General features: G+C 39.6%; 1 protein-coding gene across 4 annotated transcripts in view; it reads left to right on the top strand.

Moving 5' to 3' along the window:
• srgap1a (SLIT-ROBO Rho GTPase activating protein 1a) overlaps positions 1-23,127 on the top strand; it is an 89,207-nt gene that overhangs the window by 32,597 nt on the left and 33,483 nt on the right. For all 4 annotated transcript variants that reach the window (XM_061721394.1, XM_061721392.1, XM_061721391.1 and 1 more), the window contains exons 2-8: positions 439-634; positions 8,041-8,203; positions 14,240-14,302; positions 17,424-17,603; positions 18,423-18,551; positions 21,022-21,243; positions 21,751-21,852. In XM_061721394.1, the coding sequence (XP_061577378.1) occupies positions 439-634; positions 8,041-8,203; positions 14,240-14,302; positions 17,424-17,603; positions 18,423-18,551; positions 21,022-21,243; positions 21,751-21,852 (1,055 nt within the window). The remainder of the gene's footprint in view (positions 1-438; positions 635-8,040; positions 8,204-14,239; positions 14,303-17,423; positions 17,604-18,422; positions 18,552-21,021; positions 21,244-21,750; positions 21,853-23,127) is intronic.

Below are 23,127 nucleotides of genomic sequence, written 5' to 3'. Positions count from 1 at the left end.
TTTAATCACTGTGCATTACATAAGGGCTTTGTCTCTGAATAATCATTTGAGTGATCATCTGCTGCCTTCATCATCTGATGATTTTTTTTTCAACAGTGGTAGCAGCAATCACAATAAGTTGTCAAAGACTCAAGATATTTTTGATATCTTCTTCAATGTTGAGGATTTTCTTTTTTGTTGTTTTGAAGAAAAGTCTCACAGGATGAGATAGGGAGAATTACAAGAATTAGGCTTTTTCAAAAAACAACATTCAATGGAAACACCGGCCTCCTACAGTGCTACCTCTATCGCAAATTCAGAGATTTGGTTTTCTTTTGCGCAAGTGTAAAGTGTTGACTTTGACTTTGTAGATCCCAACATTCTCATAAAACCTATTTCTTTCCCACCTGGATTCGGCTCCAACCTAACCTGTTGTTTTTCTATTCTGTCTCTTTTCAGAGATCCGAGCCCAGCTGGTGGAGCAGCAGAAATGCCTGGACCAGCAGACGGAAATGCGGGTCCAGCTGCTACAGGATCTTCAGGACTTCTTTAGAAAGAAGTCCGAGATTGAGATGGAATACTCCAGAAACCTGGAGAAGCTGGCTGAACGCTTCATGGCAAAGACTCGCAGCACCAAGGATCACCAGCAGTACAAGTAAGGAGAAGCTGTCCTCTTAATGCATTTCAGTGTCTTTCTGTTTTACTATTATATATCTTTAAGAACATATGATATAATAAAATAATTTGCCCTCATTTATCATTAAAGATATAAATATTGGATTTGGCATTCTGGTATTGGTAAAATCTGTCAGGATGAATCTGTTTATAGACTGTATCAGTCATCTTTCACACCCAAAGTCAAACAAAGACAGACGAATAATGTTATTGATTTGATTACATTTATTATTAAGGTTGTCATCCAAGTAAATATTTACCTCCATTTGCAAAGGTGTCAGACTTGTCATCCTACTTTTATGGTTCTAACAAGTTGAAATCAGATTTCTGAAGCCTTCATATCTTCCCTAAAGATGTTAATCTATGACACAAGTGGATTCAGTTTATTTAAAAATGAGCAATGTTTCATCAAAAACGCCAGAGGACACAAGTCTGTAGTCTAATTATAAATCCTGATGCAGTTCCAGCATCTATCTGGGTGACACAAGTACAAGCAGAATTTTCTGTCAAAGGGGAGATGTATTTTTTTATGCTTTCAGTTTCTCATGCTCTTGTTCACGATTTATTTGTTCAAGCAGCGAGTCCTTGTGCCATCAGTGACACTACTACTAAGCCACAAACCTTTATCAGTGGTTTTGAAATCTTTCTAAAATCTAAAAAGTCCAACTAAATTCATTGGACATGACATGTAAAGACGCACCATTTATTTTCAGTCCTAATGTTGATAATGTATGTCAAAGTTTAAAAAAAACAAAAACTGAAAAAACAAAACAAGCACTGAGTGTAGGAGAGCTGGGTGTTCAACTCTGAGACAGATTTGGGTCAAAGCACAGTTCAGAATAAAGATGCAAAAAAGTTTCTGTAGAATTTCAAGTACCCAAGAGAACAACTTCTATCGTTTTTAAAATAAAAGAAGGTTGAAAGCACCAACAGAGTTCCTCATCAGGCTGTGCAGGAAAGGTGAGGAAGGACTTGGGGAGATTGATAACCAGCAAGTCGATTCTTAAGGGGACGGAGATTTATAGAGATGGGGGAGTCTTTCGGAGAGCAACCCATCAACCCAGCGCCCACCAGTTATGCATAAAAGCTATTCCTCTGCAAGTTACATGACAGACTGCTAGGAATCTGTGAGAAATACCTAGCCACCGTTCATCATCCCAATGAAACCACTCCAACAGTCGTGCATGGTGATGGCAGCAGCATGTCTCTGAAGGGTATATTGTTCTGTTATTGGTCCTGCAAGACACTTTTCCTTCAGGATAGAAGGATAGGTGGTCAAAGAGCAATCCTGAGTGAAAACATTTTCCAGAGGGATCAGGATTTCAGACAGGGTGAATATTTACATTCCAACATAACGATTACCTGAAGCATGTTGCCATGGAAGCACAGTAGAAAAGGAAAACTCTGCAAAAGTCTAGAAACACAGGCATATTTCAAAGCAGAACCTAGAAGATGATCTTAGGATAGAGTTGAAATCTCTGCATCCACTCTGCTTGAGCTTGAACGATGACGCCAACAAAGATTACAAAAACCTTCCAAGAAATAACACGCTTGTTGAATTGTTCCCTAAAAAGGCATTGTAGAGCTTAAGGTGCAGTTTTAAGATACATTGAACACATAAAGTTTGAAAAGTTTAAAGGTTTGAAAACTTTATTCTTTGTAAATAAAATGACTCACCTAAATGATCTTAGGTTATCTAACATTTTCCAGAGGCTTGAACATCGTTCTGATACCTGTTCCAATCGTGGGTTGTTGGTTTGAGGACCATCACTAACAAGTTGTGGGTATAACTGAACCCAAAATAGCTCTGAAGCTTTTGTAAAGTAACACTATGGTTGAATCAATCTGAACAAAATATGGAAAAAGTGCAAGATGAAACAAAGCCTTGAATTTGATTAGCTTCCCTTCATCAAGTTTTCATCATTGTGGAGGTTTATGAAAGGAAGAAACAATGAAATTAGATGCTTTATCAGACTGTTCTCCTCTCATTTTTAACAACTCCTTCATTCCCACCTCTGTATTTACTGAGCATCGCAGTTTTTACTTTTGTCTTTTTATAGCTCTTGAGGCAGTCAAGTATGCTATAGTTTTTGGCCTTATTACTCTGCCTAGAACTCCCCTCATGGAAAACATCAGACATTATCATTGTGCTTAAACTTGTGGAAGGAACCGAAATAAAATGTATATTTGTCCTCGCCATCCCTAAAAAACCCTGTCTCTCCGCCTGAAGCTGCAATGACTCTAACAGCTGTGTGCGCCCATGTGTGGACTGGTGTGGAGACTCTAGCGTGGCGCTCTGTGGTTTTCTTTGTGTGATGTACAGTCTGGTCACTCCATTGACAGGGTAAACATTTGGCAAGTGACTTAGACCGTATTTCTTGAGTAAATATAGGACATTTAGAAAAATATTAAAAAACCACCCTGTGAGTTTTAAATCACGTGGCCCATATTTTTGTGTTTTAAACAGAGATACAGTAAGGGATCAATATTCTGCAGGGTTGCTTTCACTGGACACACTTTGTCTGTGGCACTAAAAAGATTATTTACTTTTTTTTTTTTTTTCTTGTAGCCAAGTTTCCATGTGACAGGCTGTTCCTGGAGAAGCAGGAAAAAGCTCAAGTAAATCTGGTTTTTAGCCCAGACCATCTTAGGGTTTTGTTTTGTCTGATTTCTACAATTGGTTTTTAAACCAGCTGGCGTGATGTCAAACTCTTTATTTATTTATTTATTTATCCATTCATTTTTTTAATGACATCAGTATGCAACATGTGAAACATGCTCAGTTTATTTTGGACAGTTTGTGAAATGCGGCGCCCATTTTGCCTGTAAACGACTACGGTAAACGACCCTCCTCTCTTAGGTATTTCTTCAAACTCCAACTGGGTAAAAAGACAAAACTGAGTTAGTGGTTCATACTTTCCCTCTAAAGTGCACCACCCCTCAATAATAAACTGTGTTGCTAGTGAATTTATAAAAACCTGAACTCGCGTTGTCATTGCTTCTTCTTGGAGGGTTAACATTGGTTGACGTGCACGAAGGCACTGAAACTAATGCTGAAACCGCAAAAAAAGTTTAGCTTGAACCTTCTTTTTTTTATGTTACCATAAAGGTCGAAAATTGCATATTTCTCACACATTTGACAAGCCAGGAAACCATTTTGACTTGGTAGGAGCTCAGTCTGTAATCTTCTACAGGAATGAAATGAATTTTATATGTTAGAAATTTCCGACTTGGTGCCACCTGTGATGTATTGCAGCGACTCACTGCTGGAGAGGAATACATCTTGCTCCCGGGGAGCTCTCTGCTTAGCTGTATTCCTGTAAGGTCTGCGAAAAATGATGATAAGACAGCAGTGGATGATGGATGAAAAGTTTTATTTATTTATTTCTGAAGTCTGTAGATGCGTTTTAAAAATAGCCCACCGATAATCTCATTGTCGTCATGCACTGCCGGGGCAAAACAGTCTCACAAGCTTATATTTTAGTTGAGCATCTTTAACTTTGATTACAGCATATCTCTTTGTTCCTACCACACATTTTATTTTACTTTAGTTAAAACTATATAAAATTATGGTGGTGATGCATACAAAAATGCACTTAAAACAAATATTGTTGTTTTACTTCAGAGTTAAATATTGTAAAGATTGTTGTTTCTGTTACTCTCTCCTCATCACCAGAGGCCAATTCAGTAAGTAGCAATAGGAAAACAATTTTAGTCCCAGTTAATCCTGAGAAGTCAGAGACTCATAGGCAATCTAATGATTTATTTTTTTCATTTTCATCAACTATATGAACACACCTGAGCACACAATTTTCAAAATCAGATTGAATCTCTTGGATTTATCGTCCTATCCATCGTCAATAAAATACTGTACATAATGAACAAAATAACAGAAAAAAATATTGCTACTTCTAGCATTTCAAAATTAATTATAGCTATGACCAGACAAAAACACAAAATAACAAGAAAAAAATAAATTTTGTGAAGGTGGAAAATGGGACCTATAAACACACACTCATGATATCCATACAAGGTGTGTATTATTTCAACAGCAATTTAAAGCGCTTTGGGGCTGTAGGAGTACAGCTGGAAAGCGCTATATAAGTGTAAGCCATTTACCATTTACCATTTACCAATGGTAGCCTTGGGTACTGAATTGTGCCACTTGAGCTCTAAAAATTACATTTTTGCAATTTATGATTTTACAGGCGAATTACAAAACTCTATGAAACACATGCTGCTGAACTGGTCAAAGCAGCAACATAAAAGATGACAAAATACCGAGAGGTTTTAGTTTACAAGATGTCAGGCGATGCTGTGGTTTACAGACAGCACAAGTTTCTGATTATAACAGAGCTATCACTGACTTTCCATTGATGTTTCCCTCTTTATTTTAGAGGGAAAACAAAGCGAAAGGAAACCATGGCTGCGCCCAGCAGCTCACAGTAGGACCTTTTTGTGAAGCCATTCATTTGAGTCTTAGGGTTGTTTGCAGAGCACACACAAATGAACAAATGTGGGCCAACGTTCTCTTCCTCAATCACTCTTTCTTAAATGCAAACAGCAAGATATTTTATAATGCAACGTTTGTTCAGGGAGGAACGTGGAGACACAAAAGTGTCATTGAAATGTTTATATAGATGCAGCCACACATGGGATAGTCTTAAATGGGACGCTTTAGTCTGGAATCAAGCTTATAGTCAAGGGACTTCCTCACGTTGTCTCTGAAGATTTGTAAATAATTAATTCCATTTATCGGTTTCTTGAGTGAATTATGCCTGTACCAGAAAAATTACTTATAATTATGGAAGAGAGAATTACTCACATCATTTGGTTAGAACCCAATTATGTTAGGACAGGGCCAGGGGATGTCTGGCTTTAGGAAAAATGCTCATTTCCTTTGCTCATTGGTTTGGATTTTGTGACCTCTTGCTTCCTTTTAAAAGTATTATTTCTGAGTGCCAGATTGAGTGTAACTACAGCAGCTGCAAAGCCACACCAGGACAGTTGTTATGGAGGCCACCACTGCAGTTTAATGAACGATTTTATCAGTAAGGCACTCAAGAACTTCAGTTTGCCTCTGCTACAGTTGAGAGCTCCTGTTTCAGTACCCCTTAATGCTTAAATGGTACTTATCCTTCCTTTTCAGTGTCCACCTACTGCATGAGAGTGCAAATATGTTGACTTTGACCCAGTTACTCATGGATTTACTAAGCAGGAATGAGTGGAATGCATGCTAGTGCACAAATTAATAGGAGTGAAGTTTCTAATGAGCTCTTTACTACACTCATCTACTTCCTTGCCACTCCTGGACAGAAGTTTCCTGTTTCATACCTGACCTTGAGTGTCTTGGGGGCCTGACTATCATTTAGTGAGCCTGTCTGACCTAGTTCCTGCTCTGGCTGAGCAGGAAATGATGACATTGAGAGATTTTCCTGCCATTATGTGGGGTAGGCAACTCTGAGTGTGTTATATCATAATGGCCTGTGAGTCCTCTTCAAGCTCTCTGTTATGTCCTCTCTTTACTGCTGGTCGCTAGGCCAACTAACTAGAGTCCATTAACAAACGTACATAAACACTTGCTGAACCAAAACATAACTAATTACGCTGAGGGATTTTTTTGTGCGAATAAGGTGCAGCTAGGGGGGGTGAAGCGAAGGACCATTTATTCAATCCAGGAGGTTGTTTTCTTCACCTACGGTGAAGCCTATTGTGTTTCACGCTCAAATTCAACACTTACCACATGAATATGATGCATCTGCACATGCAAAAGTGAGAATAATGGTGTGCTGTCTTCACGATTCAGTGACGTGAGAAAGAAAGATTGCAGTCCCCTGATACATAATTCAGAGAGGATTATACTAATTGGTTTTTGACAGTGCAAGTGTGAGTCTGTCCAGTAGAGCTGCTACTGTAGTTCTGTGGTCATTTCTTTTAGTTTTTCTTTTCCTTTTTGGTTTTCTCACCTATTCTTGTATCCTTCAGCTTTGAGCCCCATCATTTTTTGCACATATTTTTTTTCTTCCACTGTATAAAACGCTATGCTCAGTGATGTTTTTTGCACCTGGGTGTACGACTCTACCTTTATCAAAAGAGAATGGCTTCCTGTGTTATTTTTTATTTATTTATTTTATTGTTATTTCTTTAAAGCATACCCTGGGAACATTTCAATTGAAAAAAATGGTGGTATCGGTTATCAATTTGCTTTGATTATCCTCCCCAGATGTTTTGCCAGCTGATTCGTTACAAGCCAGGACTGTTAGTTCAGGGCTGGGTCAACTGCAGAGTGCAAACTTTCACCTGTTGTGTTGACAAGCAGTGCCTGTCTATGCAAACTGACGTTGTGAGGTTTAGGAGCACAGGCGAGTCTCCATATGGTTCCTGCAAGACGTGACCCTAGACCCAGCCTTTAAATGTTTCCCCAACACACAGTCGTGCACACACAGGCACAGACACTCATATTCCATGCTGGGGTTTTGCAGGCAGCAGGAATGTTATAGATTAACCCAAAGGAAGTCTGCCTGCAGGCTAGTGCTTACACAGGGCCCCAGCTCATTTTGGTCTGGACAATGTCCTACAGTTAGCTTGAAAGCAGCCAACACGGTGCAGGAAAAGGCTCTCGGTCTCTTCAACTTTATTCTTTCTATTCTTACCCCTTTGCTGCCCAGTCTCTTGCCGTTCTTATCTTCTGCCATCACAATTTGGTCATAATAACACTTTTTAGCCCATATGAATAATTCCATGGTTTAAAGCTTTAAAAGACAATGTGCGTTCAAAGACTGTGGCACACTTGTCTTTGCTTCTAGCATCATCTTGGATCAGATCTTCCCTAGAAACGTCACTGATGTGCTGATGAGTCTTTTCTGTTTTACTTTGTAATGTATGGAGAAATTTTAGATTCGGAGCCAGATGTGAATGTTTGACAGTGATACCTATGTGACCTCTCTCACTTGTGTAATGGGTTCTGGTGCTCTTAACATCCTACTTATGAAAGAACTGTGACAATATCCTGGATAAAATGGGGGGAAAACGGTTTAAAGTCTGACATGAGTAAACAAACGTAACATTTTCAAGTACACTGAGACAGGCCATGACGTGCAACAGACATGTGTAGAGGCCACTTAACTCATCTCAGACGTCTTGCTGAAACATGAGACGGTTAATGTCTCTGAAGGTGTGTCTTTTAAACCACAATATGCAAAGTGAAATTCTTAAGTTGGGGAAAAAAAATTAAGCAAATTACGGTACTCAAACACACCTTCTTCACCTACATTTATGCTTCATCTTTCAATACCTCATTCCTAACATGCAGTAATGAGACAATTCCTTGCTTAAATTTCCTTCTTCACATCTGACGATGTACTCTGGGTTGTTTTTTTTTTTTAGAAAAGACCAGAACCTGCTGTCACCGGTCAACTGTTGGTACCTTCTGCTGAACCAGGTCAGGAGGGAAAGTAAGGACCACGCAACACTGAGCGACATCTACCTCAATAATGTCATCATGAGGTTCATGCAGATCAGCGAGGACTCCACACGGCTACTCAAGAAGGTGAGGATGAATATGTAACGATGCACCTGAGTTTGGAAAAAAACATTTTTTACTGTGAATAGCTGATTAAAGTCATTTTCTGACTAACAGCATTACCTGCTTCAAAATATAAGAAAGAAAAGGGGGCAAAAAAGAGCTTAAACCTTTAGGTACCATACATGGGTCAGGGCTGAGCGAGCCCCTCTCTCTTGTGGGGGTACATCACCCATTCTTCCTTCAAAAAAACCTTTTATCTCTGTGAGATTCTTTCGCGCTCTCTCGCTACTTTCAGGTCTGTTCACAGATTTTTCAATAATGTTTTCTTTGTTTAGGACAGGGACTGTGACAAAAATGGATCCCGATACGTGTATAGGTGTACTTGTTGTAGAAGCCATCTTCCCTCCCTTATCAACTTTTAGAATTAGTTTTTATTTCACTGATTACTTTCTTACCTCTAGTTTAAATATGTTTCATGTGCCATTCATTGCAACGTAAGATGAATCAAGCCCTGAACATGAGAGTTGGAAAAGCCTTTCTTTCCCCGCCTCAGAATGCACAAGGCTCTTGCTTTTTAGGGCTGCATACATTTTTACATCATACTGCTTTTTCTTTTTTCCCATTACATAACATGCCCATCTAGTCATCCATCCATTGTCTATAGCTGCGTCAATCATATTCAGGGTTACAGGAGTCTCTTGGAGCCTAAAAAAGGCCAATTAAGTCATTTATCTTTGCCAGTTGTCGAATGTTTATGGTTAATGTTGTAAACAGCGTGTAACCTGTAACCTACAGCCCTGTTTAAGGATACTATATCCACTGTATCCAATAGTGTGTTGGACCACGCTCTCCGATAACCCACACTTTCTGGGATTATATCATTTTTGACTGGACTGTAGTAGTCATACCAAACAACAATACTGAGGATGAACTGGCAGCTGACCTGCAGATGTGTAAAATTGTCCAGTCTCCTCTAATTTGTTCATGAGTCAGTTTCACACCCTTCATGTTATACTTTTTTTGTCAGTGAAAGTGTTTTCTGTAAAGATAAACTGATTTGTACTATTCTTGCAACCTTTAACACCAATTAAGCTTTTAGGCGCTGTTTTTTGATCAATACTAATCAGAGCTGGACCCCATTGTTAAGTGTCATGGTCTAAGCTCAGATTAAACACATTGTAAACATGTTATAAGTGAAAGAAGGGCTTTGGGTCCTGGTGGGTAAACTGTTGCAGACCACTGTTGATCAATAGTTCTCATTAAACTTACCCACATTTTGATGAGGAACTACAGTTGTAGCTGTTTTACTTAACTAAAATGATCAGTTCTTCATTTGCGCTACAATGACTAAAATCACAGTGGCTGCCATCCTACAGAAGAAAACACATGGCTTCAGACGAAATCAGATAACATTACGTAGCAGCAACAATTTTCCAGAGGAAGTCATGAGAAATTTGAAACATATCCATTTGGGAACACTATATGTAAATAACACTGCAGTCATTTATCTGCTGTCACGTGTATTGTATTAAACACAAATTCCCTTTTATTACTTAATGTAATTCCCAATTGGAAGCAGTGTGTGACTGCAGCCCGCTTTTAGATTTGCCATTTACTCATCTGTTTCCATCCCTGAAGTTTTATTGCTTTTATTTGTTGTTGGGGTTTTTTTATGCTTAAATTTGACCTAAACTCAAAAGTTCAGATGTGACTTTTTCTTTGATCAACAGTTGAACTCTCCACTAACACAAGCCAGATTTCTCATGGTGGTCAGTCCAGGCAGCAATGTCCTCAGTATCTCATGTCGTATAAACAGTCTCTCACAGTCAGTTAACCCATTCAGCTGACTACAGTGTATACTTAGATGTATGATACACATGAAAATATATTCGGCTTTGCTTTTGGATGATGCTTTGTCAAGCCACTGTGGTTTAGTCTTCTGAACAAGAGTAATGCAGTGAAACCCTGGTCACCACAGCTTTAGATCAGTAAGCCTTCAGTCTCTGTTGGCTTCATGACCAAAACCAATACTCTGCCATTCGCACCACAAAAAGATGACAACTCCCTAACAGATTATTAGCTCCTATGTTCCAGGAGTCACATGAGCACACCACAAAGTTAAATTACAAAGTGTCCCTTCTTCAGAGGAGTGCCTTTTCGTGAGGTTAGTTAACACAACTTTTTCTATTTATGCTTCTGTGTTTTCTTGCTCCACTTAACTGCAAACCCTTAACGTGTTTAAAAGCTAAAAATTAGCCCCTTTTATTTGTTTTCAAAGCGATTTAAAGCGCCTGGCGGTTGTGGTTTAAATACTCTCTCCAAACCCCCAGCACACAAACAGGAAGCTGCAGCAGTCAAGTCGTTCTTTTGATAGTATTTACAGGTTTATATTCCACTAGGAAACCCAGATGTAAGAATTTCTTTTTCAGATGCTAGTCATGTTGTAGCCTTCTTTTCTCAGCATTCGTTGATAATCCTAATGATAGACTTCCTTTAATCCTCATTTACATAATAGGACAACTCTGATGGCGGTGTGCCATATCCTTACTACACTGGGAAACACACACTTGTCCTGTCATTACCCCACCTGCATCTCCGTTGCTGTGGAATCTAAGACATGTAACCGCATTATGGAATGTTTCTCCTCTTAAGTCTGTAGTGTCTTTGTGGATCCAGGTGACGTTGTGCAGACAAACAGCAGCCTGGTGGGAGGTCACAGCTCGCCCTGTAATTAAAGCTTCCCTGAGCCTTTGATCTCAGCAGAGCTTCAATAATGAGCCATAAACAACAGAGAAGTCCCCTATGTTACGTGGTTTCCCTCACTGTGTTGAGGAAGACAGCTGTACTGTTGTCATCTCTCCAGCACATCAAAGCCTTGTGCTTTTATTTCCTTGTCGTGTGTTCAGGGTTCACACTGAGCGGTAGGACCCCAGAGTGGCCTCATCAACATCCTACGTTTGACCCATTTCCTTTTTGGCATGCATATTTATTTTTTCGTTTTGGACACTTTTTAATTGCAACTTCGCAACCAAAATTTAACTCATTAACCCCCAGACTTTTTTCTTTTGTTTAAATGCAAGAGTAGAGAGTCAAACTTTCTCCCTCTCTCTTTTTATGCCTTCTGTATGCTTGGACAGATCTTATCACATGCATCCAGTTTTCATTATTTATACAACTGGCTCTTTGTTTTATTCTGCCCTGTTTTATTTATGAAAGTCACATTCTGTAGAGGCAGCTGCAAGGTTTCTCAAAGCTACAGGCAGTTTTGAACTATTCCAGGTTGCTAAGTGTGGCAGCGCCTTGTTAAAGGCAAAGTCTGCGACCTCACCTGGCAACCTGCGTTATCTCCACAGGGACTGCAAATAAAATCAGGAACTGGATCAAATGTTCCAGCTTAGTCATGTCGCCCATTGTATTTCTCAAATATTTCAGCGGTTGTTCATTCATTTTCATATATTCAGACATTTAAATGAAAGTACAACATAAATATGGCGGGTGTATGTCATTGGATCAAAGTCTGTACCAGTGCGGTGCCACACACAGACACATACAGACAAACTCTCCAGGCCATACGACTGCCATCTCTACACCACGATTGATGTCAGCGGCAATATGAAACCCACCACTCCCTGAAGGCTCCTTTAGTTTCTACTCTCTGGGGTTGTTTCATCTTTCTAATGTACTTGGAATACAGATGGTATGAACTTAAAAGGGGAAACCCATTTTGTAAAATGCTTTTAATGAATTAGACAGAATGGGAAACCCGACCACTCAAATTATTTTCAAATGATAGGGATAAGATGTTCAAATCAAGACGACATTTGATAAATTGCTGTCATATGTTGTGAGGCGGTACTGTACACTGTTGGAAAGGAGGAAATATCATTGTTCCAGGTATAGCTTCTTTGGGAAAACTTGTGGAACTCCCTCACTGCCACATCCATTACATACTCGCGTACACGTGCACACACAGCGTTAAAGCTCATGTGATTCCCGAGAAAGCTTTTCATCAAGCTCTGGATCGTTTCCCAGCTTTCTCAATGGGGAAGAGCTGACGTGTATTTGATCTGACAAATAGTCGAAGGTTTTGTCCTTTCAACTGACAGTTGCTAATTAATTTCCCCAGTGGAGACAGTTTGTCTTCAGGATCTCTGTGCAAAAAAGTCCCAGTTTTTAAGCAATTTAAAGTACTTGTTTTTGATAAAGTCAGAAGAAGAGATAATCCTGAAGGCTTTTTTTTTTTTTTTTTTTTGCACTCTCACCCACTGCATCATCCAACTCGTCGGAGGTTACCTTGTGCCAGATTTGGTATTTCCAGTTCTGGCTTCCCAGTGTTGCAGCCTGTTTCCCCCCCTGGTTAAGTAGGAGCTACAAATCAGGGAACTTAACGCACCAGGTGGTGGTTAGGTAGGTGTTGCTGATCAGCCAACCAGCCTGGCAGGTGGTAACTGGAGGTGTAATCCTCTTACCTGTCTGTTAACCTGATTCTGCAGCTGTACCTGTAAGTAACATGAAAGAGGAAAGGCGTTTTTAACTGCTTCAGTGCTGGGCTGTTACATATTCACAGGTCACAGGCTGAAAACTGGTGGGATTTTAAATGTGAGAACATCATACCTAGGCACTCACTCAGATCAGAGGTGTTTAGTCACAACAGAGCCTCTTGTTGCCAGCATTTGTAGGAAACCACAAATGTAACATTAACGCGTGTGTGTGTACAGGTAATAAAACTTAATAGTTGCATAATAGTTATTATAACTCAGATAGATCAATATATTTGCATTTACAAAAGCCATGCCGTGGGTTCAGTATTTTAGTATTTTGTAATGAAAAATGTAAACGGAAGCAAAAGAAACACAACAAAGAAGTTTGAGTGTGAATGTTTGATTCTGGTTAAAAGCAGCAATTAAGCAAAATTCTGCACAACAATGAGTCGCTTCCATAATAAAAACGTGGCTCTGAATCTGGAAAGGCCTAAAATAATTACTTTCAATGAAATATTAAACACAAATCATTAATGGATAAAATATATTTAGTGCTTATAAAAAATGTATCTAATATTTCTTGCATGAGATCGCTGTTCAGCAGTGTAACAATCTGCTACTGTATATGTTGAGAAACATTCGTGTTCAGTATCTTTCAACAAGGGTGCTGTGAATTTTGGCTTCCCCTTTTTTTGGTCTTTGTGGGTGCAGTGTAACTTTGTTTGTCTGATCAATCTCTGTCTGAAACAAGCGATAGGAGTGTGAGCTCTTTGAAGACCATAGCCATCAGAAATGTACGTGTCCTTTTTGTTTGATCAGAACTAAAGTTATTCTACAGTTTGGCATCTCCTGATGCCCTCTCAGAGCCCTCATACAACCTTTTGTTACAACCGGCTCCCATAATGTGATTTGTCTGAGGATAATTGGGTTAGAGAAAGACCTGATGTGCGGGCCAAATTTGTAACATCACCCAGGTAGCAGCACGTGGTATCATCTGTGGTGGAGAGGTCCTACGTTCATTTTCATGACTCATAATCCCATAAACACGTGATACAGTATGTGAGTCGATGGGAAGGAAATATAGAAGCGCCGCAATTAAATTAATACAAAAAGTACCTCTAAATCCATCACAGTATAACTGTTAAACTCTATCCCACAACCATGAGATGCACTACTGCTGGCGCGCTTGTGATTGTATTACCGAGTCAGCTTTGTGGCACGGCTGATTCAGTTAGCATATTGGGAAGAAATCTTAGTCGTGGAAACCAGCTAATGTGTTAAGCATGTGGGGAGTGAAACATGAGCTGCGGTCAAGGACTTGGGTGGAAAATGTTCAAAGACATTGATACCACTTTCGCACAGAGACCCCGGATTTGACTAAGTAAGATTAACACTCTCATTTATATGTCTGTTTCAAACCAGAACATTGTTTCAGGTCAGTGTCTGGTCATTTGTTGGGGAAAAATAAAATAAGACATACCTTGTAGTACTATATACCTCTGTTTGGAAAGAAATATTAGCACTTGAGTGATTTAATGTTCTTTGTGTCATTGTTTTTCCTCCTCTGTTTCTTTTTCAGAGCAAGGAAATGGCTTTCCAGCTGCAGGAAGATTTAATGAAAGTCCTAAATGAGCTTTACACAGTAAGTAATAATGACATTTTTCACTAAGTTCATTCGTCTTGGGTGTCAGAGATTGATTTATAGTGCTTAACTAACTATGGACTAAATTATTTCCAAGTATTTACTACAATTAAGCAACTTTCACCCTAATATTTGACAGATCTTACCTCTAACTCATCTTCCAGTCAAATACACACAGACAAAAGCTTTAAACCATACATTTTACCATCTTGAGCCAGTTTATTAAAGCTGTGCCAAAAGAAATCCATGTTTACTTGACTCTCTAATGTTCTTTGTATGATTTTAATCACCGTCAACAGCACTATTTCCTAGATCTTAAAAGAAAAAAAGAAAACTGTGTCAAAGTCCCAGTGGGATTTTGCACCACATTACTTTCTGCATATATTTTTTTGTGTTTTACTGTTGGCTTTATTCAGTTTCTGTAATCAGAGACTGATAGACAATCTCCGAAAGTCCATGCTTAGGGCTATTTATTACTATTAGCTTATACCAGGAACTTGCAATTAGCCCAAACATTCAAACCGCCAGCTTAAAGCCCCTTATTTCACTGTAACAGCTATCACCCGTTGTGGCATGGACACAGGGCCTCTGTGGTCCTCCCAAAGGGGGCAAGTACGCTAAGTAGTGGTGACAAGAGATGTTCTCATCAGATAAGTCCTGTGGGTCGTAGGGTGTGGCCTCCATGGATCCGGCTTGTTCCGGATGTGCAGCAAGATTGGGATCTGGGGTGTTTGGAGGCCGGGGGCTTTTGAAGAGGGTGTTACTAGTGGGGACAAGCAAGTTATTTTTAGGAGATGATCTGTGTTGCTTGCATCCCTTACCCGTGGTTTGAATGTTGTTGTTAATAGGCTTATATTTTTAGAAACATGAAATGACAAAAACACTTGTAGATGTAAACCTCTGTACTCTGAGGTAGCTCTGGTAACATTTCCCCAGACCACTCCTCTCAGGGTAGGATCCACATCTGCTGCAGAGTTTCTGTAAATGCTATTTCATTTAAGATGCTCAAAGCTTTTGCATCTGTGTTTAGCTTTGCCATGCTTATGCACATACTTAAATCATGAATCAATAGGTAATTCCATGCATTAACATAATCATCAGCCCCACTGGTGTCCTGCCTCAGCTGGCTGCAACACTCGTGTTGTAGACAGTTAGATGTAACTTAGTCCTTAGAGAGAGATGATGAACTAATGGCTCAGTCTTCATTTCATAGCTTGCAGCTCATGCAGAATACTGTTTATATGTTTACAGTATCACAAACAGTATGCTGTACTCCATTCAGCAGGGTAACTGGTCATTTGTGTCAGTTTGTCAATTCCTGAAAAACATTTTTGATTGTTTTGCCCTCCTTATAGATTGCCATGGTACACTGGGATGTAAAGTAGCATTTAAGTTTGCTTATAGTGTCTCCAGTTACTCACTGTAGAGGAACTCTGCGGCTACACATACAGTACAGTCCACGTCTGTGTTGCTCCAAACACAACAATGTGTTACTCTAAGCTCCATGAGGGTCACTCTATCCACTGTCTAAACTCCTGATTTGACCTGGTTTATCCCTATGTTGTGAAGAGATGCACATTTCTCACACAGGCCCACACTGTGCAGCTATTGCATCAGACGGCCACAGTCCTGCTGTTGGCCTCTGCCAATTAAATAACAGGTCTGGCCGCCTCTAAATATGTCCCTCTAAAAAGAGCAGTAAAGTAAACACAGTTGTGGCAGGCTCCAAACCAGTAAGTGAGGAGTACAAGGCCCAAGGTCAGTCACCTATCTCTAAACTGGTTCCAGTTAGACCAAACCCCACCATGGCACAAGGGCTCCAGACAAATCACGCTTTGCTCTGTTGTTCCACTCATACAGAAATAACTCAGTTTGGGGGCAAGATGTTTAGATTTGGAAATGGGTGAGCCTGTATTTGTGCTGAAGCTGAGGTTTTGTGCAGACAAGCGTATTTCATACACAGGTTGTGGAACTGTAATTTTCTGGAGTAGGTTCATTCAAGGTTAAACCACCAGTATTTCTGCCTTAGCTTGAGTGTTTGAATGTATTTTTTTTGCCCTTGTGCTCTCTCGCTTTAGTACATATTTAGAAATTGCCATGAAAGTTGGAGATTACCAAACTTGTGAAGTAAAAAGTAATACGTGATCTATTTATGCATTCTTGTTCATAATTTGCTTCAAATCAAATGTCATATTTTCAGACCAAAACAGCCCAAAGCAAAGGTTGTGGTATGTCAGAGGTTTTGAGTTATTAGTGATGTCATAGATCCAAATACATTCTCATGAGCACAGTAATAATGATTATTTTTCATAATATATCGCCTCCTAGGCCCTGAGATTGTTTCTGTTCTCTGTGTTGATGATACTTTTAGCACTTTTTAAGCTATCTTGATTGTCTTTTTAGTCATTGCATACCTGCTTCTCACAAATGAGTCATTGCCTAATGGATCTGTGGAGTAGTACGAGTCACACGCACTCCACTTGAGGATGATGACTCAAACTTTAGGAAGTGGCTCTAAATAGCACTTCACTATCAAAATAATGTTTCCTAAATGGTAACAATGTATGGACACAGAGGTGGAGAGACTCTGCTTCCTCTCCTTCATAACTTATCATAACAAAAATATCCGTAAGATGTCTGTTTGTGAAACCTGTTTTCTTAAATGATGTTAATTTGTATTAACCTCAATGACAAGAGATTGTCACTTATAAGAAAGACATGACTGCCTTTCAAAGCCAGAAGGCAGGTTGACTTCCTATTGCTTATTTAAAGATAAACATTGTAGGTAGCTTTTTATAGATTTAGCTGATGTAATTAGTAGTTGCAGTCATATGAGAGCCTAATGCTGGAGACAATCTTGTCTTTGGTTGGTGGTTTAAGGAGACACAGCTGTGAAATGACTTCAATCGATATGTGATGAATGCGTGGGTCAAAATCTTTAGTTGTGGGTTATAAAAGGCCGGCAGCAGTTATTGGGATGGATTATTTTGACCTTCGACCTGACAGGTCCCCCCCCCTTTTTTTAGAAGAAAAAAAAAATTGAACAGTGTTTTTTTTTTTTTTTTTATTAAAAAAAAGTAGAAATTCTTCTCATCTTGTCCGAATATTCCCATGGCTGCAGGTTATGAAAACCTACCACATGTACCACTCGGAGAGCATAAACTCTGAGAGCAAGCTGAAGGAGGCTGAGAAGCAGGAGGAGAAGCAGATCGGCAGGGCCGATCCCGTTTTCAGCATACGAATGGAGGACAAATACCAGAGGCGCAGCTCTGTGAAGAAGATCGAGAAGATGAAAGAGAAGGTAAAACGGCTTTACCACCAATTCACCACACAGTTCGTGACACTTTAATCAAAAATGTGATCTGGGTGCCACTATTCATTATTTCTATAGGCATCTTTAAGTAGATCAAAGACAGTAAAACATCTGTTAAGTTTCTAAAAGCTCTAAAATGCACATTTGAGGTTCTAGATTCAGCCACAGAAAATGTGTGTGGTATTGGCAATTGTGCATTTTTTCGACGAAAATCTGCGACCTGGTTAAAGAAAAGTACAGTGTAGGCATCGTTGACTCCTTTCTCAGAACAGGGCTGTAATTTGTTAAATATCTGTGGACAATGATTAAAGACAACGGGAAGTGGATTGTTTCAACACAACTTTTCCAGGAATGCATTTAGGAAGTGCTAAAATATGAATGAACTGGAAGTGTGTGAGTCAGAGCCCACTGGCCAGTGACCAGTCAGTGGATGTTGACTAAGCAACAGCTTCATGTTCGTCTGGAGGAGGATGAAGTCATATGATCTGTCTGAGGCTTCCAAGAGATGTAGGACAGAAGCCCTTTTTAAGCCTTTCTTCTTCTTCTTCTTCTTCTTCTTCTTCTTCTTCTTCTTCTTCTTTTTGTTCCCTATTTTGCTATTTATAACAGAATCAAGCATCTTTTTCCTGGAACTGTTTTGAAAGTGTTGCTTTGCCACTAAACCAGTCCCAGTTACAGTATGTGGCTCGCTCAGCGCTGAGACATAAAAGCATAATCACTTGTCAAATGGCAATTCTTCTCTCATTAAATTCACTCTGTCTGAGTCACTCCGTTGTTCTTCATTTGTGCTTCTAATTCTCTCATCAGCGTCAAGCCAAGTACTCTGAGAACAAGCTGAAGTCGATCAAAGCGCGGAACGAGTACCTGCTGACACTGGAAGCGACGAACTCCTCCGTTTTTAAATATTACATCCACGACTTGCCAGATTTAGTTGATGTAAGTATGACAGTACATAATATTTGGCACACGTGTCCTGACACACGTTTTCAGTCTTCATCATCACCAGTTAGGCTGGAAAAACGTTTCCAAGCTTCCAGTACACTGTTTTAAGTAATTTATGAGTGGACTGTTTTTTCCATAACAAAGAGAGAGATTTAATTATGCTTCTTACTGCCTGTTCTCATGCAAAAGAAAGAATGCTGTCTGGAGGTGTCCAGACAGCAAGAGATGTAATCTTATAATCAACAGACAGACTGATCACTTTAACAGCTGGACTTGATGTCTTTTTCAGCATCAGACTCTGTTGTGCAGGACAGACTATAAGGATTTTTTTTCTTTTTTGTTTATAATAGTTGGATTGTATTTTTCAATATTCTGTTGCCATTTTGAATTTGGTTTCCACATCTTTCAGTGTCGGTGGCCCTTCACTAACTTTGCCGTTTTCATTGTAATTTACAGCTGTTAGTCGTCTCTCTGTTCAGTATTAGCAGTCATGTCTCCCCTCTGCCCTACTTTGTTGGGCGCTCTTTTACACCGTCATTTATTTATAATCTGGCTATCTGGTTTGTTATTGTGTTTAAGAAAAATAAAGTTGCAGAGCTACTTTCCCTGTAGCTTCTATCGGGTTTTATTTCCCTCTGCAAGAGTTGAGGATTTTATATTCCAGACAGGACTGAAGGACAGAGAGACATGCTGCCTTTCCTCGGCAGCATGCTGCGTTCTGAAATTGCCCCTCTCTCCACTTTGCCCACAAGCCTTCACATCTCAGCAGGTTGAATGTGTTTGTGTGTGTGTGTGTTGTTATGCTAGTGTGGGAGGCACTCTGCATGAGCTGTATGTGCAGGGTTACACACACGTTTACTGATGAAGATACTTTTTATAGCCTTAAATAAAGAATGCAAGCCGGCCAGTGGTGATTTCTTCCTTGAAGATCATTCAGGCCATTTTTGCTCTGTTTATATGTGGAAGTGTGTGTGTGTGTGTGTGTGTGTGTGTGTGTGTGTGTTTGTGGTTTGTGTTTGTTTTCAGGGAGAAGAGAAGGTCCTTTTTTTGGTAAAATAAAATCAGAATTAGACTCTGAAGGTAACATTCAGGTTGGATAAAAGTGCTTTCTTACTGTGGACACAGTTTGGCATCAAAAGTGCTAGAATGGAAATGTTGGTTTATTTAATGACTTATTTTTAAATCCTTTAGCATCAGCATGGCAACACTTATGTCCAACTGGACTCACAACAGTTTGACCAGCACCTATTTATAAGTCGCTTTGGAAACAAGCGTCTGCTTAGTAGTAATAGTGGTGGTGGGTTTCAAAATGATTAGACAAGAAAGTAGTACGACCTGATCCTTTATTCTCCGCATCATATCCAACTTCAAAGTATATCAACTTCACAATGTACATTTGTGTTATACGAAGGGTTCAGGTTTAACGTTATTAATGCCGTACCTCAATAAGTGAAAAGTAATAGATTGCTTCATTACTTCATATAAAATAACATAAAACAGAGATTTACATCCACATTAATATGTTTTCACTTTGAAGCTAAACATTTGTGTTCGGGTGACACTTGTTTTGGAACAACTGCAGACATTGCCTGAGATTCGCTGGTTGAGGGGTCAAGATTGGGTCACGGAGTCCTTGAAAACAGATTTTAGGTTCTATAGACGGATGAAATGAACTCTGGATTAAGGTGGAGTAACCTGACTTTACCACCATTTCGAGTCGGGTAACTGCAAGACTTACAAGTGTGGGATACTGGGTGACCTTTTTAAGGCCAAAATCTCAAATCCCAAATGTTCTGCTAGTTTGTACAAGACACTCACTTCAAGCTGTTGTAAAGAAAGATATCTGCCACATCCAAGGAGGTCACGATTTGTATGCAGGACTTTGCGAATGCCTTATTTCATTACTGGCCTGTTGGACGTCTCTCCTCCATCAGCTGACTTGGGAACTGTTGAAAGCTGCCACTGCGAAAGCTAATGATGAGAAGATTGATAGATTGTTCCACTCCTTTAGGTAAAAGAAGTTAAAAATAAAATGTCATCCTATTGGTTGAACAGTTCATGACAGTTTCTGAGAAGATGGGTCCTTTTTAGGGTCCAAATATTGACAGTGTTGTTTGTTATACAGCATGCAGTCCTGACAGATACAGTTAATAATATTTGAATATGCAGTGTGTACCGTCATAGTCTACCAAAGCTGTATTTTTGATTTATGATTCAAGGCATGCTGCTATAATAAACGCATAATAAACATGAATATGTATTAGAGGTTGGTAGGCTTTTGTTCCCAAGTTCAGACTTGGGAACAAACCATTGTGTACCACTGTGTACCACTATTGTGTACCAATATTTTAATAAAAACTAAGCTTAGCATTAAATTATGATCATGCTAATGCATTCATTTGTTTTTTGTAATCAGCTGCTTGTCTTGAATGTTGAAAAGCAGCTTCTTCTTTTTCCCATGCAGTGCTGCGATTTAGGGTACCATGCCAGCTTGAATCGGGCCTTGCGGACCTATTTGTCAGCAGAATACAACCTGGAAACATCTCGCCACGAGGGCCTCGACATCATTGAAAATGCAGTGGACAGTCTGGACCCACGGAGTGACCGGCAGAGGTTCATGGAGATGTACCCGACAGCCTTCTGCCCACCCGTCAAATTTGAGTTCCAGCCTCACATGGGAGACCAGGTATGTAGTCATATCAGATAGTTTTACTGTTAGTCATTTTACTTTTTCTACATGATTCCTAAGAGCTGTGCTGCAGAAACACTGAACGACTTTAAGAGGAGAAAAAGTCTTGGACTTAATGAGGTTTGATATTCAGTTCTTAAGTGCAGCTTTTTATTGTGTCTGGGCTGCCTGATGAGGTTTTATGGGACACCAAACTTGACAAATCACGTGTTATTTCTTCCCCTGCGGACATGTAGCTCAGCATGTGTTGGGAGTTTTATTGTCTGGCTGGCACTTCCATAGTATCATGTCTGTTTAGTAGCTGTTTCTCCGAGACTCTTAGCCTTTAGTTGGCAGAGGTTACTGCGGTTAGCTCTGCATTAGAAGAGGTATTTGCATGCCTGTGTGCCGTTTAAAACCAGAGCAGTTTGCATCACGTAAGCCGGCATAAACATATCAGGTTATTAGCAACTGATGGTGTGTTTTCTCCACCTTTTTTTTTTTTTTCCTTCTCCTTATTTTTAGTTGTGTCAGATTTCAGTGCAGCCACCAGTGAATGGAGAGCTCATCCTGAGGTTCCAACAGCTGCAATCCCGCCTGACTACTCTGAAGATTGAAAATGAAGAGGTAAAAAGAGATTTCTTTCTATGTCAAACTTGAGATTTTGGGTCCAATTTCATGGAGTTATTTCTAGTGATTCATAAGTAGTTATTGGCTTGATGCAATAGCTATATTTATGTATACCAACACCACACAGACAAAAACATTCATACACAATGTCTGCCTAGCAGGTAAATGTAGAGTCCTTTCCGGTGCCTCTCTTTTTTTCTTTTTTTTTTTGCACCCACTCCTAGAGATCAGTGCATTGGATTGTCTTACAACCTGCCCCATGCTGTTTGCTTTCTTGTTTTTTTGGTTGTTTTTTTTACATTCATGTTGCATCTTACTTCCCAGGCAACACTGTTTTCATGTTCCTGTTGCATGCTTGAGTTTTCACATATTTATAGATAAAAACAATACTGAAAACAAATTACATGCAAGAATAACAATAATAACACTAACACAGTCTGGAGATGAAACTGTTCAGTTCACTATTCCATGTAGCATCCGTTCTGTTGGTGTCATGTTGTCTCATATAAGCTTTCCATTTTTCCCAATTTTCGTCAAATACATTCTCTTTCATTCTCAGTATGAATGTCATTTTTTCGATGGCATGGATTTCCTTGACAATGTAGCAACTCAACATTTAATGAGGCAAGTGAAGAAAGCCTGCAACTGAGTGTTATCACATCCATCAGGCTGCTTCTTATGTCACGTCTGACCTGCTGCTTCCCCTCTGAACTCCAACCGCCTTCTGTCATTATCTTTCATGTCACCCTCCTTCCACGCCTCCTTCAACTTCTTATCTTTTGACATTAAGTGCAATTTCTTATTACACTTACATCAAACTTTCAGATCTTTAGTGAAGAATGCACCTCATGACTGTGACGGACTTATCAGACCAGTTGATATGGGATGTGATTCTTTTTGCCAAAACTGATTATCTTGTTCTCCCTAATATGTATTGTATGTAATACAAAGCATACATATGTAATATGTATGTTTGAAAAGCTCTTAACATGAATCAACATTTGTGTTAATTTTTGTTAGTGCAGTGATTATCAAATTGTGGGGTAAATGGGTGGATCAGGCCACTACACTGGGTCGGGTTTCAGCTTTTTATCCCACTTATCGTGCTGTTCAATGGCTGTACATCAAGACCAGTCTGGGCTCTGCTGGTGTCAGCATGTGTCACACTCCCTGCAATATTTACAGTATTTCTTATCGCCTACAAATGCACCTCGGTGTGTGTGAGCTGACAACCTCTTATTGCTCCGTGTCCTTGTCCGCCCTCTGTCTTTG

The sequence above is a fragment of the Cololabis saira genome, chromosome 5 (genome assembly GCF_033807715.1).
Source record: "Cololabis saira isolate AMF1-May2022 chromosome 5, fColSai1.1, whole genome shotgun sequence".
In the NCBI taxonomy this organism is placed as follows: domain Eukaryota; kingdom Metazoa; phylum Chordata; class Actinopteri; order Beloniformes; family Belonidae; genus Cololabis; species Cololabis saira.
This window is presented reverse-complemented; position numbering and strand designations above follow the sequence as displayed.